Consider the following 17,120-nt stretch of genomic DNA (forward strand, 5'->3'; position numbering starts at 1 on the left):
GATATTTTAGACCCTTCAAGGGACTGGGAGAAGGTGTTTGAATCACAGTATTGTATTTTCAGCTTCAAGACTACACAGAAAATCCTAATCAAATTTCTAATGGGTTTTCTTAGAATTAAAATATGTGAATACTTTATATAATAAGGTGATTTTTAAAAATAATGATAGAGGGGTAAAATATGACAACTTTGGAAGGTAATCAAGTTTAAGTAGAAGAAGATTCTGGTTGTCTTTGTTAGTTTTTTTTCTCACTATAAAGTCATAATGGTAAACACTTAACATAAAGCCTACTGTGTGCCACTCTGTTCCGTATCCAATACATACATTAATACTTATTTCTCAGACCTTTTGGAGTAGATATTAATGTATATACACTTTGTGAGGCACAGAGAGTTTAGGTTAATTGTATCAGGTCACACAGCTGGTAAATGAAGAGCTGGACTCAAACCCATTTTGCATCTGGGCGTAGGGTTCCCGTTCGTCCACTTCACTGTAAGCTCTGACTTAAAAGCAAGACCAGGTAAAAATTTTAAACAACACAGAAATTAGTAAAATAGAAAGTATGAGTTCCCCATAATTGAAAGAGATGATGTGAGTAGAGAAATACTATTTACATTAATAAATATATGCAAAATAATAAAATAACGTACATTTTGATAGCTATTTTGACAAAGTTGAGTCAATAGTGGCATGATACCTTTATGGTATATAAGAGCTCTGCAGAGAAAATTCTGGTATAATTTGAACTGTGATTTACAAGATATTCCAACCTGACCTTTTCAGTTGTTTTGTTTTGGTACAAGAAATTTGTTATATAAACACGGTGGAGCTCTTAGAATTACCCTGTTAAGAGTATTTTTATCTGAAAAACTTATTTATTTTTTGACCTTTAGAGATGCACAAAGACTAGAAGAATTCTTCACCAAAAATCAACAGCTGAGGGAACAGCAGAAAGTCCTTCATGAAACCATTAAAGTTTTAGAAGATCGGTGAGTCTGGCACTTAGGTCTTGAGTAAGAAGTGATTTCCTCCATAATAAGAAGTACATTGACTTTCATTTGTAATTAGTTTTGGGATTGAAAGTGATCTTTCCCACAGCCTTCTCTCACCTTTGAATGAATACTTTATGAAAATAAGGATCTATTCTTAAAGATTTTCATTAATTCTGAGATCACATCAGTTCACCCTTTAAATGATATCTTTATCTGGTGTTTGATGTAGTGGAAGCTCAAGGGTAGCAATGTTCTAATTCATTTAATGCTTTAATTCCAGTTTTACTTCTAAGTAGGTGGAAACTGCTTCACAATTCTGTTTCTGTCGTCTTTTCTTGCTCTTGCTGTTCTCTTTTCTTCTTTGCAAATTTCCTCACTTTGAGGGAGTCTAGGGATCTTCTTTCTGAGTATTCCTGAGATGATAATATCACTTCCATACACAGACTTCTTTCTTTCCCACTCCTATGAGGTTAACACTGAGGATTAGAAAAGACTTCCAGCATTTGCTGTTTTCCCTTTTCTGAATTGTAAGTGCTATTTAGGACCCATAAACTACCTACCTGCTATAGTAAACAATATTCCAGCCAAGCGTGGTGGCTCACACCTGTAATCTCAATACTTTGGGAGGCTAAGGTGGGAGGATCGCCTGAGGCCAGACATTCAAGACCAGCCTGGACAAACAAAGCGAGACCCTGTCTCTACAAAAAATTTTAAAAGCTGAGCATGATGGCCTGAACCTGTAGTTTCAGCTACTCTAGAGGATCGCTTGAGTCCAAAGTGTTTGAGGCTGCAGTGAGCTATGATCGCACTGCTGCGCTCCAGCCTGGGTGACAGAGCAAGACCGTGTCTCCAAAAAAAAAAAAAAAAAAAACCCACAATATCCCATACTTTCTTTATAGTTTCTGTTTTTCCAGGGTAGGCATAGTGGCTCATGCCTGTAACCTCAGTTCTTTGGGAAGCCAAGGCAAGAAGATGATTGCTTGAGTCCAGGAGTTCAAAACCAGCGTGGCAGTATAGAAAGAACTCATCTCTACAAAAAATTAAAAATTAGCCAGGCATGTGACTGGAGTCCTAGCTACTCAGGACACTGAGACAGGAAGATTGCTTGAGTCCAGGAGTTTGAGCAAGCTATGATTGTGCCATTGCACTCCAGCCTGTGTAACAGAACAAGACCCTGTCTCTTAAAAAATTTTTTTTCTTGGTATTTTTGTATATGTTACGGAAGGGCTGGGTGATTTGAGTTTGTCTCTACCCTTTTAGTGGTGAAATAATTTAATATTCTTCATATGTGCAAACTGAAATTGAGTACTTTCTGCAACTACCAACTCAATGGATGCACATTTGTTGGAATAGGCAGTGTATTGTGGAATAAAGACCTGTGTGCTTTAGAATCACATATGTTTTTGAATTCCAGCTTCACCCTGTGTTCTTAATTCAGATTCCACAACAAATATTTGAGTCCTTGCTGTCTTAGGTGTTGCTCTAGGGGGCTAGGGATGATACTTTTCCTAGTATGTCATGGATTAAATGAGACAGTGCAAGTAACAATACATAACAGAAGTTGAATAAGACTTACATATCTTAGTTGGTGAATATAATTTAGCACTCCTGTCTGTGCATATATTTAATTTTCAAAGGTTGGGAGTGAGCCATACGACAAACAAATGAGACAATTTCAGATTATAAATGCTATGAAGAAAATAAAATCGAATTATGTAATTGAGTAACCACAGGATCTGTGTAGAAAAAAAAACCAAACGCAGCTTTTCCCACTGTACTCGTACAACATGCTTCAGACACCAGATGTGAGGAGGAGTTTCCCCTACCAACAAGCAAACAATTAATTCTACAGCAGACGCTAGCTGGGTATCCTCTTAATTCAATTCCTACACTGGATATGGCATCAGGTCCCACAGGTTGAGGACTTTGTCCCCATGACTGTGTCCTTCCCTCAATTCTGATGCCAATTTCAAGCCCCAGGTTGTTTACCCATGCTTTGGACAGACTCTAAATTGGGGTTCCCACAACCCCCTCCTCGGGTTATAATTACTAGAGTGACTCACGAAACTCAGGAAAACATTTATATTTATCAGTTTATTACAAAAAATTCGTTAAAGGATACAAGTCAACAGCCAAATGAAGAGATACATGGGGTGAGGTCTAGAAGGATCCTAAACACAGGAGCTTCTGTCTCCATGGAGTTGGGGTGCTGTCTTAACTGAGACTTGATTGACAGAAAGGAACCATCCACTTGAAGAACTAGAGACAAAAGGAAATAGAACAGACAAATGTGAAAGTCTAAGGTAGAAATAAGTTTGAAATATTTGAGGAACAGAAAGTCTACTGTGGTTCTAGTTTAATGAGTAAAGGGGATGAGTGATAGGAGTGAGATTGGAAATCTAGTGGGGCAACAACTAGATTTTGTAGGGACATAGGCAAAAAGTTTGGATTTTAATTGTGATGGGAACCACTTAAGCAGGAGAATAACAAAGGGATATAAGTAGGTAGCAACAGCCTCTCTATCCAAATGGAAATGTCAAGTAGATAGATGTATATGTGAATCTAGGATTCAGTAGATCTCTTAAGGACATCTTTGAATAGTATAGGAAGAAAGAAGAGGTCTTAGGGCTGAATCCTTTGGCATTCCTGATTAAGGTTTCATGAAGAATAAGGACCCAGCCAGCAAAAAATTGAGAAAGAGAAACTATTAAAATAGAAGAAAAGCCAGGAACATAGGGCTTGACCACTAACAATACCTTCTTTGCAGGGCTATTTTGAAGTTTAAATGAGATAATGGAAGCAGCAGTACATAACAGATATTTAATAAGACATATACTATCTCCTAATTGGAAGATGATTCCAACTTTTAGCACTCTAATCTGTGTTATATAACACAGCCATGTCTAGGCTGTCTAGCTGAGAAGCCAGGAAACTAGAAAGCCATCTCTCCCACTCACCCTTTCCCAGGTCAGCAATGGAAAGGAAATCGTTAGTTACTCATCTGTAGTGTGTGGTGAAGCACTTCCTTCTGTTTTCTCTGGATATGTAGTAGAGGATTTCAGGGAACATATCTCTCTCAGCCTTTAACTCCAGCCATTGAAGAGCTTCCTTCTCTTATTTCACCACGTTTTTTCTCTCACTTCTACCATTACACCACTTTCTACAAGCAGTGAGGTTGGAGTGAGTAATGGCATTAACGCCAAGAGATTAGGAATGCTTTTTGTTCCATCATTCCTATGTAAAGAAAATTTCAAGATTGGTATTAATAACTAAATATGTTAGCCTGAGTTCTCTGAGAAGCAAACATCAATAAGACTTTGGACACTGAAGAGATTTATTGGGAAAAATACCTGTAAGAAATGAGGCGTTTGGGAGAGCTGTCAGACCCTCATGCCTCTAACTCTGTGAAGAAGAGAGGGAAGAGGATACTGTACTTGTAAGAGAGCTTTGACAAAGCTAACAGGGAGTCCTGGAGCCATAGTTGCCCTGCTTTCCTCATTTATAGCAGGATCTGACTATGGGATGCCTGGTGTATTCACCTGTGTGGAGACAGGTGAAGGATTTCACAGCACAGAAGGTGGAGCCAGGGATTTTATTCTCCTACTGTGGTAGGAGACAGTAAGATGACTGGCCAACTTATATTGACTTCCAGTACTCTTCCTGTTTAGTTGTTCCTTAGCAAGTTGTTAGAGCCCAAAATTATTACACTCAAATTTACTGGATAACATTTTCATTATGTTTTTCTTGAAACATTGGCTTAATACAATTGGCTCTCCATTTCATCCCCAAGATAGTATTCTTCATCCTGCCCCTTGAAGACATTGCTTTCCAGTGTCTTCAAAACACTCTTCATTTTATGGCTTAAAGGTTGAGCTTCCTGTTCTGGTAACCTTTGCAGTCTTGTACTTCCTTTTTAAGTAGTTTTTCTTCTCCAGGCCGTTTCAGAGAAGAAATCAGTGGATGAGTGCCTCATCTCCTTCCCATTAAATTACTTTCTTTTATGTAGTCTATATATTTTTTTTTATTTTTATTTTTCCCTGTATTAGTCCATTTTCATGCTGATTTAAAGGACTGCCTGAGATTGGGTAGTTTATAAAGAAAGGTAGTTTAATTGACTCACAGTTCTGCAGAGCTGGGGAGGCCTCAGGAAACTTACAATCATGGCAGAAAGGGAAGCAAACACATCCTTTTTCACATGATGGCAGGAAGAAGTGCCAAGCAAAAGGGGGATAAGCCCCTTATAAAACCATCAGATCTCATGAGAACTCACTCACTATCCACAAGAACAGAAGCATGGGGGTAACCACCCCCATGATTCAGTTACCTCCCATGGTTGGGACTGTGGGAACTACAATTCAAGTTGAGATTTGGGTGGGGACACAGCCAAATCATATCATTCCATTCCTTGCCCCTTCCAAATCTCATGTCCTCGCATTTCAAAACAATCATTGCCTTCCCCACAGTTGCCTAGAATCTTAACTCATTACAGCATTAACCCAAAAGTCCAACTCCAAAGTCTCATCTGAGACAAGACAAGTTCCTTCTGCCTGTGAGCCTGTAAAATCAAAAGCAAGTTAGTTACCTCCTAGATACAGTGGGGATACAGGCATTGGGTAAATACACCCATTCCAAATGGGAGAAATTGGCCAAAACAAAGGGGCTGCAGGCCCCATGCAAGTCCAAAATCCAGCAGGGCAGTCAAATTTTAAAACTCCAAAATGATCCCCTTTGACTCCATGTCTCACATCCAGGTCATGCTGATACAAGAGGTGGGTTCCCACAGTCTTGGGCAGCTCTGCCCCTGTGATTTTGCAGGGTACAGCCCCGTTCCCAGCTTCCTTCACGGGCTGGCATTGAGTGTTTGTGGCTTTTCCAGGTGCACAGTGCAAGCTGTTGGTGGATCTGCCTTTCTGGGGTCTGGAGGATGATGGCCGTCTTATTACAGCTCCACTAGACAGTGTCCCAGTGGGGACTGTGTGGAGGCTCCAACCCAACATTTCCCTCCCACGCAGTTCCACATGGTTGGGGAGGCCTCAGAAAACTTACAATCATGGCGAAAGGGGGAGTAAACACGTCCTTCTTCACATGATGGCAGGAGGAAGTGCCAAGCAAAAGGGGGAAAAGCCCCTTATGAAACCATCAGATCTCGTTAGAACTCACTATCAAGAGAACAGCAGCATAGCGTTAACTGCCCCCATGATTCAGTTACCTCCTACCAGATCCCTCCCTCCTGACTTCAAGCAGTTCTCCCACCTCATCCTCCCGAAGTGCTGGTATTGTAGGCATAAGCCACTGTGCGCAGCCAGTTGATATATTTAATTGTTAAAATTATGTGTTTTATTCTGCATTTCTTAAAACTAGATTCTTTTCTCTTTAAGATCTATTCTACCTCTGGTGGATGCCATGCTGCTTTGGTATTTCTCATTCTAAATATTCCCTTGCCTTTCATTCCATTCACCGTTACATCCTTAGGTACATGGGCCTGTAATTCATTAGGTGGTATTAATTTGGTGGCAGGGAGTCGGGGTGGGATGAGGGATATGTAGCTCGTTGTTTTGTAGACTTGCTTTTGCTCACCTTTCTTCAAATGCAAATCCAAAATTTCCTCTGGGCACACTTAAAGATTTATCTCTTGTTTCGTGAAGCTCCATTTAATTAAGCTGAAGATCTGTTTTTTTAAATACAGTAGTTAGTATGTATTGAGGATTCACTTTGTACTTAGGCATCCAGCGCTAAATCTTTCTATTAACACTACAGGATAGATGATAGATCCATTTTGCATGTGAGGAAACTAGCTGGCAAAGAGCAAAGAAGCTTTCCCAGGATCACATAGTTAATACATAATTAGGTTTATATCTTTTTTTTTTTTTTTTTGAGACAGAGTCTCACTATGTCGCCCAGGCTGGAGTGCAGTGGCGCAATCTCTGCTCACTGCAAGCTCCGCCTGCCAGGTTCACGCCATTCTCCTGCCTCAGCCTCCCGAGTGGCTGGGACTACAGGCGCCCACCGCCTCGCCCGGCTAATTTTTTTTGTGTGTTTTTAGTAGAGACGGATTTTCGCCGTGTTCGCCAGGATGGCCTCGATCTCCTGACCTCGTGATCTGCCCACCTGGGCCTCCCAAAGTGTTGGGATTACAGGCGTGAGCCACCGCGCCTGGCCAGGTTTATATCTTAAATCTGATCCCCGCTTCCATTTTTACTATTTCATGATGCCTCCCCTTTATATTGTCTTAACTTTATTAATGTTATATAAATTAATTACATCTTAAATGATCATCTCAAAGTATTTGTGCTTGATCTAAAGTTTACCGAAACAGACACTCTGAAATATCAGGTCTTCAACATTGCCTATTGTATAGTCTGTTTCCTTGGAAGGTTTTTTTTTCGTTTTTGTTTTTTTAATTGTTGCTAACTAAATACTACCTTTAAAGGACTAAGTAGGTAACTTTTGGTGAATTTCTGCCTTATTTAAAATTTTGTTTTAGTTCTATGTCATATGTAAGAATGATTATCTAGAGTAAGCTTTAAAAATCTGTACAAATTAACATTTTGCTGAGACCTTTAAAAAGCAACATGTATTTTGTTAATTTTTTTTTCTTTTGTTTGGTCTTTTTGTTTTGTTTTGTTTTGTTTTGTTTTGTTTTGTTTTGTTTTGGGACAGGGTCTCACTCTTGCCCAGGCTGGAGTGTAATGGCACCATCATAGCTCACTACAGCCTCAAATTCCTGGGCTCAAGAGATCTTCTCACATCAGCCCCCCAGGTAGCTAGGACTACAGGCAAGCACCACGCCATGCCTGGCTAATTTTTTTGTTTTTATAGAGACTGTCTTGCTGCGTTGATCATAGGCTGGTCTTGAACTCCTGGCCTCAAGTGATCCTCCTGCCTTGGCCTTCCACGGTATTGGGATTACAGGCATCAGCCACTGTGTTCAGCCTATTTTGTTAAAATTTCTGAACAGTAATTCAGCCTACTCTTCATAAAACAAAGTAATTCTTAATATGTTAATGGGAAAACACTGAGATATTTCAATGAAGGGAATTACCTAGTAAAAGTAAATTAGATAATAAAAAGTTCTAAGTTCTAATTTTATATGGCTCATTTATGTTTAATGATTATTATGTTTTATATTATGTTTAATAATTATTATTATGTTTAATGAGTATATTTACAGACTGTCCTTCAAGGAACTAAAGTATTTCACTAAATCTAAGAAACAGTCACTGTGCTGGAGAAGTAGATAGAATGCATTTTTTTTGAAAATCTGAACAAAGAAGTTAAAACACAGTTGTCTAATAGAGTTTAATATTTTTTAAAGCATTTTGGCAGTCAGTGAACTCATTTTCAGATGTTGTTAAAAGGAAAATTGATAATTATAATCAGGAGATTTATGGTTCTGCAACTATTTTTCAAACACTGAAGCAAGTGTCCGCTTTTGTGTTGCTGTTATTCATAGATTAGAATTTAAACATCATGTTATTCAGGAGACTTTCTCTAACTTCCTAGACTAGGTTAAGTTGCTGTGTGCTTTCATAGTACTCTGTATTTCTGCTGTCACAGTATGAATTATACTTTGTTGTAATTTTTCTTTTTTTTTTTTTTTTTTTTTTTTTGCCTGTCTTTCTCTGGTAGACTATAAGCTTTTTAAAGAAATGGCATTACCTTCATCTCTGTTGTATTTACAGCACTGAGCACATTGTAAGTAAACAGTGAAACCATATTGAATGAAAATGAATAAATGTCAATAAATCTTTTTGGGCTACAGCAAACAATTGAGCATAATTATTACTCTGATAAGTTTTAGTAGCAAATGGAAGCTTTTATTTCTTCATCCTTGTGAACTGGAATAAACTCAGAATGCATGTTGCTTTCTGCCTTTTGTGGAATTGCTCTTTTTTCCCTTTACCTGTTACATAGCTACTGAAACTGCATTCTCTTGTGAAATTGGGAGTGTTTTTTCTTTAGCAGCAGCAGTGGAAGATAGGCAAGAGGAAAGCAATAGAACCATGCTGATGGAAACAGGAGCTAGCACATTTTCTTGCATCTATTTAAATTTAAACTAGGATCAGCAATCAAAAATTGACGCTTTTTCACAGCTACTATTATCAAGAATGGTAGGTGATAATAAAAACTGAAAGTAATAAGCTAGGGAATATTGCTTCATTTTGTAACCATCTAGCCAGTGATATTTTAAAAATCCCTCTCCTGTATTTGAAAAGTTATTGTTTTAGCTCTTCTATTTTACCTTTCAACCTTAATGTATATATTTAGGTCTTTGTTTTATATTGCTTCACCTGTAAACAGTTTCCCTGTTCTTACCATTATGTTACAGGAAGATACTCGTGTTTCTTACCCTTTCCTCTACCACTTTTCCGCTCTTTCTACCCTCTGCCTTTGATCAGCTGAACCTTTACAATATAAATATGGTCAAGGTTGACAATAGTTATATTCTTTTCTATTACCAGATTTCAGTCTTTTTTGTATTTTGTTTATAAGCTGATTCTAGAAGTTGGAAAATAGTAAACTGAGTTTATTTATTGACTATATAAATATTCACTGCAGAGCTAGAATTGCATTTCTTTACATATCTGATGTCATGGCCTTTCTGCCACTGAGGGAAATTGTTTCTAATTGTTTCTAATGTCCAGATGAAATGCATTGTTTTTTACTTTGTCCCCAATCAGTTGTTCAAATCAGCTCATAATTATGTTATGATAATGACTTATTTAAATGTTTTTTTCTAGAATTTCTCACTACCCTTTTTCATGTTGAGACAAGAACCATGTTTCCTTACATCATTAATATTATTTAATGCCTTAGTTATTCTACTCATTCATTAATTTTTTTTGTTGTAGGTTTTGTTTGTTTGTTTTGACGCAGGGTCTCGCTCTGCTGGAGTGCAGTGGCGCGACCTTGACTCACTTCAGCATCTACCTCCCAGGCCCAAGTGATCCTCACACCTCAGCCTTAGAGTAGCTGGGACTACACATACCACTACACCTGACTAATTTTCTGATTTTTTTGTAGAGACAAGGTCCTCCTATGTTGCCCAGGCTTGTCTTGAACTCCTAGGCTCAGACCATCCTCCCACCTCAGCCTCCCAGAGTACTGAGATTATAGGCATGAGCCACTGTGCTCAGCCACTTCTTTTTCTTGAAGAAATATTTCTTGGTCTAAAAAACTTGTTGTACTAATTTAGGTCATTCACTTTCTAGACTATTCTAGAACGCTGTCATTCTGGATTTCTCTTCATTAGATCCCTGCATTAATTCAGTTATTTCATTTCTCTCATGTTAAACAGTCAACAAATACTTATGAACCACCTGTTTTGTTCTAGGCACTGTTTTAGACCTTGGGAATACACCAGTGAATGTGATCGATAAATGTGGGCCTTTCTATTGGTTTTTTAAGTTCATTTTGTTACAGCTTACCCTCAAGTAACTGCTGAAAAAGAAGGCACAGGAACTAAATTTTCAAAGGGTCCTTGCATTCTTGAAAATATTTTTATTCTACTGTTAAATATAGTTGATATTTTGACTGGATATTAATTTCTAGGTTTAAAATAGTTTTCCCTGAAAACTTTGAAGGTATTTCTCATTGTTAGCATTCCAGTACTGATACAGTCTGCCATTCTCGTGTTAATTCTTTTGTAGGTAACAGATTTTCTTTTCCTTTCTGAAATTTTTCCTTGTTCTGAACCTTTGTGATGCTCTGTGTGTGTGTGTTTCCTTCATTGCACTGGACACTCAACCTGTTAACCTAAAAACTAGCACTCAAAGTCTGGTAATTTTTTTCTGCCACTTTCTCTATTTTTTAATGGTCTCTCTTTCTGGAGCACTTCTTAGTCAGAGACTGATTTTTTATCATCTTTTCTCTTATTTTCTATTACTTGTTTTTCTTCCATGTTCTGTGAGATTTCTTTTATTCTCCAACCCTACTATTGAAGATATTTTGACAATCACGTACGTAATATCCAAGAACTTTTTATTATTTGTTGATTGTTGCTTTATATTTATGTGTGTGTGTGTTTGTGTTTGTGTGTGTGTGTGTATACTCTTGTTTTATGGTTGTATCATTTCCCAGATTTTTCCAGGAATGCTAGATAGCTTTTGCTTTTCCCCCTCAAGGTCTTTTTGTGTGGTAAAAATCTATATAAGATGAACTTTCTTTTTTTTTTTTTTTTGGTTGTTGTTGTTGTTTTGAGACAGAGTCTTGCTCTGTCACACACGCTGGAGTACAGTGGTGTGATCTCAGCTCACTGCAAGCTCCGCCTCCCAGGTTCACGCCATTCTCCTGCCTCAGCCTCCCGAGTAGCTGGGACTACAGGCACCCACCACCACGCCCAACTAACTTTTTTATATTTTTTCATAGAGACGGGGTTTTACCATGTTAGCCAGGATGGTCTCAACCTCCTGACCTTGTGATCTGTCCACCTCGGCCTCCCAAAGTGCTGGGATTACAGGCATGAGCCACCACACCTGGCCGAACTTTACTATTTTTTAAAAAACAACTTTATTGAGATAAAATTCACATAACATACAGTTTACCAACTTAAAGTGTACAGAGGCCGGTGCAGTGGCTCACACCTGTATTCCCAGCATGGGAGGCCAAGTAGGCAGATCGCTTGAGCCCAAAAGTTTGAGACCAGCTGGGGCAACATGGCAAAACCCTGTCTCTAAAAGTACAAAATTACCCAGCATGGTGGTGAGTGCCTGTAGTCCCAGCTACTCAGGCTGCTAAGGTGGGAGGATCACTTGAGCCCAGGAAGTCAAGGCAGCAGTGAGCAGTGATCATGCCACTGCACTCCAGCCTGGGCGAAAGAACAAGACCCTGTCACAACAAAAAAGACAAATGATTATCAATGCTTATATTACAGTCTCCCTTTATAAAAAAAAAGTTTTTTTCTTTTGACAGTCTCGTTCAGTCATCCAAGCTGGAGCGCAGTAGCGCAATAATAGCTCACTGCAGATTCTCCTGCCTCAGCCTCCCAAAGTGCTAAGATTATGGGAGTGAGCCACTGTGCCTGGCCTATAAAAATTTTTTATAATGTAATTTTTAGTATCCTGAAATGAAATTTAAATAATATAACCTACCTACATACATAATTATTTTTTAAATATCACAACTATATAGAGAAAATTGATTTGTAGTATATCAGAAAGTAAATATTACGGGTATGCCTGTTCTAAAAGATGAGTTGTTGAGATACTCGTTCCTTTGTATAAAATGATCATTAATGTGACTGATACAAGTATGTTTATTGATGATTCAAGTAACACTAACTGCATTTTTCGTCAGTGACATGATTTTTCAAAATTGTAAAGATTATTGGTAAATAGGAACAGTTCCAACAGACCTGATCATTTTTGTTTGTTTAATTAAAGTTGTACTAGCTCCTAGTTTAACTTGTAAAAAGCATTATATGTATGTGACCAGTAATCAGCAAGAAATAAGGAAAAGCAAATGACAAAAAAGAAAAACTTGCATGTGTAGCTGGGAGATCAGCATCAATATCAGATGCCTGTTAGCCTTGTTTAACCCTTCTCTTAGCTGTGAGTTTAAGCCAGACTTAAAAGCCAAGCATGAGTGGAAGAGCTGGGGGCCCAGCTATACAGGTAGGAAAGCTAAGCATGTAATGAGTGCTGATGATGAAACTTATTGCAAGCCATGGATGGCTCCATAGGTTCAAGGCATACCATACTTCTTACACTCCAGAGTGAGTGGTAGGGCAAGTGTATATATTTTAAGTACTCAGGCATTAGATTTTCACTGTTAACAAAATGGCTCGATGTAAGGATAAGACATGAAAAGAACATAGGTAGGAGAAGATGAGAGTGCCTTATTCTAAAGCAAGCTTGTCTAACCCACGACCTGCGGGCTGCATGCGGCCCAGGACAGCTTTGAATGCAGCCCAACACAAATTTGTAAACTTTCTTAAAACATTATGAAATTTGTTTGACTTTTTTTTTTTTAAGCTCATCAGCTATCATTAGTGTTAGTGTATTTTATGTGTGGCCCAAGACAATTCTTCCAGGGAAGCCAAAAGATTGGACACCCCGTTCTAAAGCTTTAAGGATCGATCAGTGAAGAGAAGCTTCTGAGCAGATTCCTGGGCCCCGTCCCTGCAGATTCTAATTCAGTTGATCATGGGTAGACTTACAAATCTTTTTCCTCTCTTTCTCCCTCCCTCCCTTTTAAAGCTGCTTAGGTGGTTTTGAGAAATAGCCAGGTTTAGGGACCACTGATCTAACGATCTATGCAACATGTGTTTAAAATTACCTTCCGAATTTCTGGGTGATCGTCTTTTCTGTGCTTAAACATGTCCAGTGACAAATGAAATCACTCCCTTCTTAGGTAACACATTCCATCCTTAAATACTGTAATTGGAAAGTTTTCTTTATACTAGGTTTATATCTGTAGAATTGCTGCCCATTGGTCCTAGTTTTAGTCCTTTAGATCATAAATCTCTTTCACATGATTAACTTTTCAGATATTTAGACAGCTTTCAGCCCTCAGTACCCTTCTGACTTTTTTTTTCTCCTGCTGATTTTCCTCTTTGCTTTACTCTACTGAAGTTATACTGGCCTCCTTGACATTTCTTTAATAGTCCAGGCACTTTTCAACTGTAGGAATTTTGTACTCTATCCTCATTCACCTGTAACAGTCTCTTGCAGGTATTCTTAAAACTCACTCCCTCTCATCATTTACATCTCCTCGCAAATGTTAACTTCACAGTGAAGTTTTTCTTCAATAGCCTATTTAAAATTGCACCAAGTTCCCCAACCTAAGTGGATCTTCTATCTCCCTCTGTGATTTGTTTCCAAAGCACGTATCACCTTGTTTTTTTTTTCCTTTTTCTTTTTTTGAGACAGAGTCTCACTCACTCTGTCGCCCAAGCTGGAGTGCAGTGGCGCAATCTTGACTCACTGCAACCTCCACCTCTCGGGTTCAAGTGATCCCCCCCAGCTCATACACATACACACCCCCTCCTCTCCACCCCCCCTACCTCAACCTCCCTAGTAGCTGGGACTACAGGTGTGTGCCACCATGTCCAGCTAATTTTTGTGATATTTTTCGTACGGACAGGGTTTCACCATGTTGGCCAGGCTGGTCTCGAACTCCTGGCCTCAAGTGATCCACGTGCCTCAGCCTCCCAAAGTACTGGAATTACAGGCATGAGCCACCGCACCCAGCCCCAAAGTACATACCACCTTCTAATACACTATACAACTTACTTTACTTTCCCTTTTTTTTTTTGTCTATTTTTTATTGTGTCTCTTCTACCAGATTCCAAGTCAAACAATTGTACTGATCTTTCTCATCTTTATAATTTCAGCCAAAAGAACAGACATTTATTCAGAGTAGGAGATCAACAAACATAATGAAGTTCTCCTTTCCAATTTCCCCTTCTTCAGAAGCAGTCATTTTCAATTCTTCATATTGTTTTGCTGTTTACTTCAAAAATCTCTTTTTAAAAATGTTTATGAGCTATTTACAAATTTTTCTTGACCTAGGTGTTTTTTTTTTCTTTTTTCTGCTTTCTACATGGACGCCATTCCCATTTCCCTCTTCCTCCTATGTAGTGTATAATAATTTTGGTTAGATCACTATTGAGTTTTTATTTTATGATTATGTAAATGCAGTTCAAAGCTGAAACATTGTAAACTGTAATTTTTCTTCCTATGCAAATTTCTGTTGTCCATAGTGTTTATGATGGACCTTTTTTTCATATGCTTAGTGTTCTTACCAACCACTAGTTCAATCACAACGTTCCATCATTTATCTAAATGTATCAAGGTGTTTAGATGGGTTGTATCTTCTGTCATTTCACCTTTTCAAACAGATCTGTCTCAGAGGCTCTGATCTGCTTCAATTTGGACTCTGTCCTCTCTACCTGCTACGTCGTGGTCATCAGAGTTTCCTTTTACTGCTTTCCTTTTTCATATATCTAGGACTTCTTTTCTATTTTTTCTTATTTTGGTAGAATGCCTCCTCCAGTAGATTTCTGAGACGGAGTGTATGAGACCTAAAAAAAGTTTATTTTAGAAAATCACACATATATAAAAGTAGACATAATAGTATAACCAATTCCATTGTACCCATCACTTGGTTTCAGCAGTTAATTGTGGCCATTCTTGTTTCATCTTTGTTCCGATTAGTCCCTCTCACTACCATTTTGAGACCTTGTCTCAAAAAAAGAGTACCATTGTCATGCTTAAAAAAAAATTAATGATAGGAAGCAAAATTTTTGAGATTTTTACATGTCTGAAAATTTTTGTTGAAATGATAGTTGGAGAATATAGGTTTAGGTTGGAAATAATTCTCTTTCAGAATTCCAAGTCACTTCTTTTAGCTTCTAATGTTGCTGTTGAAATCCCACACTATTCTGAGTTTTCTTTTTTCCCCCACAATCCCCACCAAAACAGTGCTGTTAGTCTTTGTTTGTTTTTGAGATGGGATCTCATGTTGACCAGGCTTGTCTAGAACTCCTGGCCTCAAGCGATCCTCCCATCTCTATTCTGATTTTTTATCTTTTCTGTGTACTCTTTTAAAAAAAAAAAATTTCTTCTGAACGCTTATGGGCTCTTATCTTTGCAGCATCCAGAAATTCCATAATGATAAGTTCTTTTGTATAGATCTGTTAACATCCATTGTGCTGGAGACTTAGGTTTTTGTTTGTTTGTTTGTTTTTTCTTTTCAGTTCTTTAAGTAGTGGGCCGTGTTCTTGATTTTCTTCACTATTCCCCACACTGCCTCAAATCCCCTCCTGTGTTTCCTTGCTTTTCCTGGAACTCCTATTCTTTAAATGATAGACCTTCTAGAATAATTGCCCAGTTTTATCTTTTCTATTTTCTCTTTACTTTTTGGGTAGATTTTCTTAGCTTTACTTTCTTACCTTCTATTTGTAGTTTTGTCTTTCTTAATATTTTTAATTTTTATTTTATTTTATTTTATTTTTTGGTTTTTGTTTAAATAGTGACAGGATCTCACTATGTTGCCCGTGCTGGTCTTCATCTGGCCTCAAGCAATTAATTCTTTTTTGCTTCAGCCCCCAAAAATGCTGGGATTACAGGCATGGGCTGCCACACCTGGATACTATTTTTAATTTCTAAAGTCTCTTTTTTGTTCTCAGAATATTTCCTTTTATGGCAATCCCATTCTCATTTTATAGTTTTCACATCATTTCTTACCTCTAGAATATAGTATGTCCTCGCTTAACATTGTAGATAGGTTCTTGGAAACTATGACTTTAAAAGAAATGACCTACAGCAGCCTTCGAATAACATCCTTTCCTTTGACATCATTTCATTTTAACAGTGAGGGGGAAAAATTAGCTTGCTTATACATCATTTAACTTAAAGTCACAGTTTCCGAGAACCTATCAATGATGTTAAGTGAAGGCTTACTGTATTCTTTATAATTTGATGATTGTGATTGTGATAGCGTTGGCATTTTTTCTTTTTCTTTCTGTATAGCTTATTATTTCTTCCAGATTTTTTCTTTTTTTAATGTTTTGTTTGCTATGGTTTCTTATAATTTATAAGCATTTCTCAGATGCCTTTTGATACTTGGTTATTTGTTATATTTAAGAGATGAGAATAAAGTAGTTGGAAGCTCTGAGTGCATGGGTAGAGCTGTAGACTGTGAGCTTCTCTGTTAGAATGATCTGGCTGGTCTGTTTCCTTGAAGATGCCCTAATGTCAGTATCTTTAGGTCTTTTCCTGTCAGGTTGGTCAGATTTCCTAAAGAAGACTCCTTAATTCTATTTTCTAGAATGTGTAATAGGGCTGACTCCCAGTGTTCTTGGAGCCAAGTAGATGACGAGGGCCTAGGCTGGAATCTGAGAATTTGGTGTGTATATATATTCATTTCATTATTGTACTCCTACTCCTAACTGAGCCTCATGGCTCCCAGACCAGACACTCTCTGTTTTAGATTGTCTAAACATTAAACCTCCAGTCTGCTGCTGGGATGTCAAAGGGGTAATCACTTGACTGCTCAGAATATAGGAGAGAATGTTCGTATAATAATTTCTTAAAACATGCTTTTAATCAGTCACTCCCAGAACCAATTGTTGAGCCTTTTAGGAATTTTACAGTGTGAATCAGGTTGGTTCTAGGTCAGTACTGT

General features: G+C 38.0%; 1 protein-coding gene across 30 annotated transcripts in view; it reads left to right on the top strand.

Moving 5' to 3' along the window:
* RBBP8 (RB binding protein 8, endonuclease) overlaps window positions 1–17,120 on the top strand; it is a 114,691-nt gene that overhangs the window by 37,528 nt on the left and 60,043 nt on the right. For all 30 annotated transcript variants that reach the window (XM_054671893.2, XM_063795557.1, XM_054671890.2 and 27 more), the window contains one exon: window positions 894–989. In XM_054671893.2, coding sequence (XP_054527868.2) covers window positions 894–989 — 96 coding nt within the window. The remainder of the gene's footprint in view (window positions 1–893; window positions 990–17,120) is intronic.

The sequence above is a fragment of the Pan troglodytes genome, chromosome 17 (assembly GCF_028858775.2).
Source record: "Pan troglodytes isolate AG18354 chromosome 17, NHGRI_mPanTro3-v2.0_pri, whole genome shotgun sequence".
Classification (NCBI taxonomy): Eukaryota; Metazoa; Chordata; class Mammalia; order Primates; family Hominidae; genus Pan; species Pan troglodytes.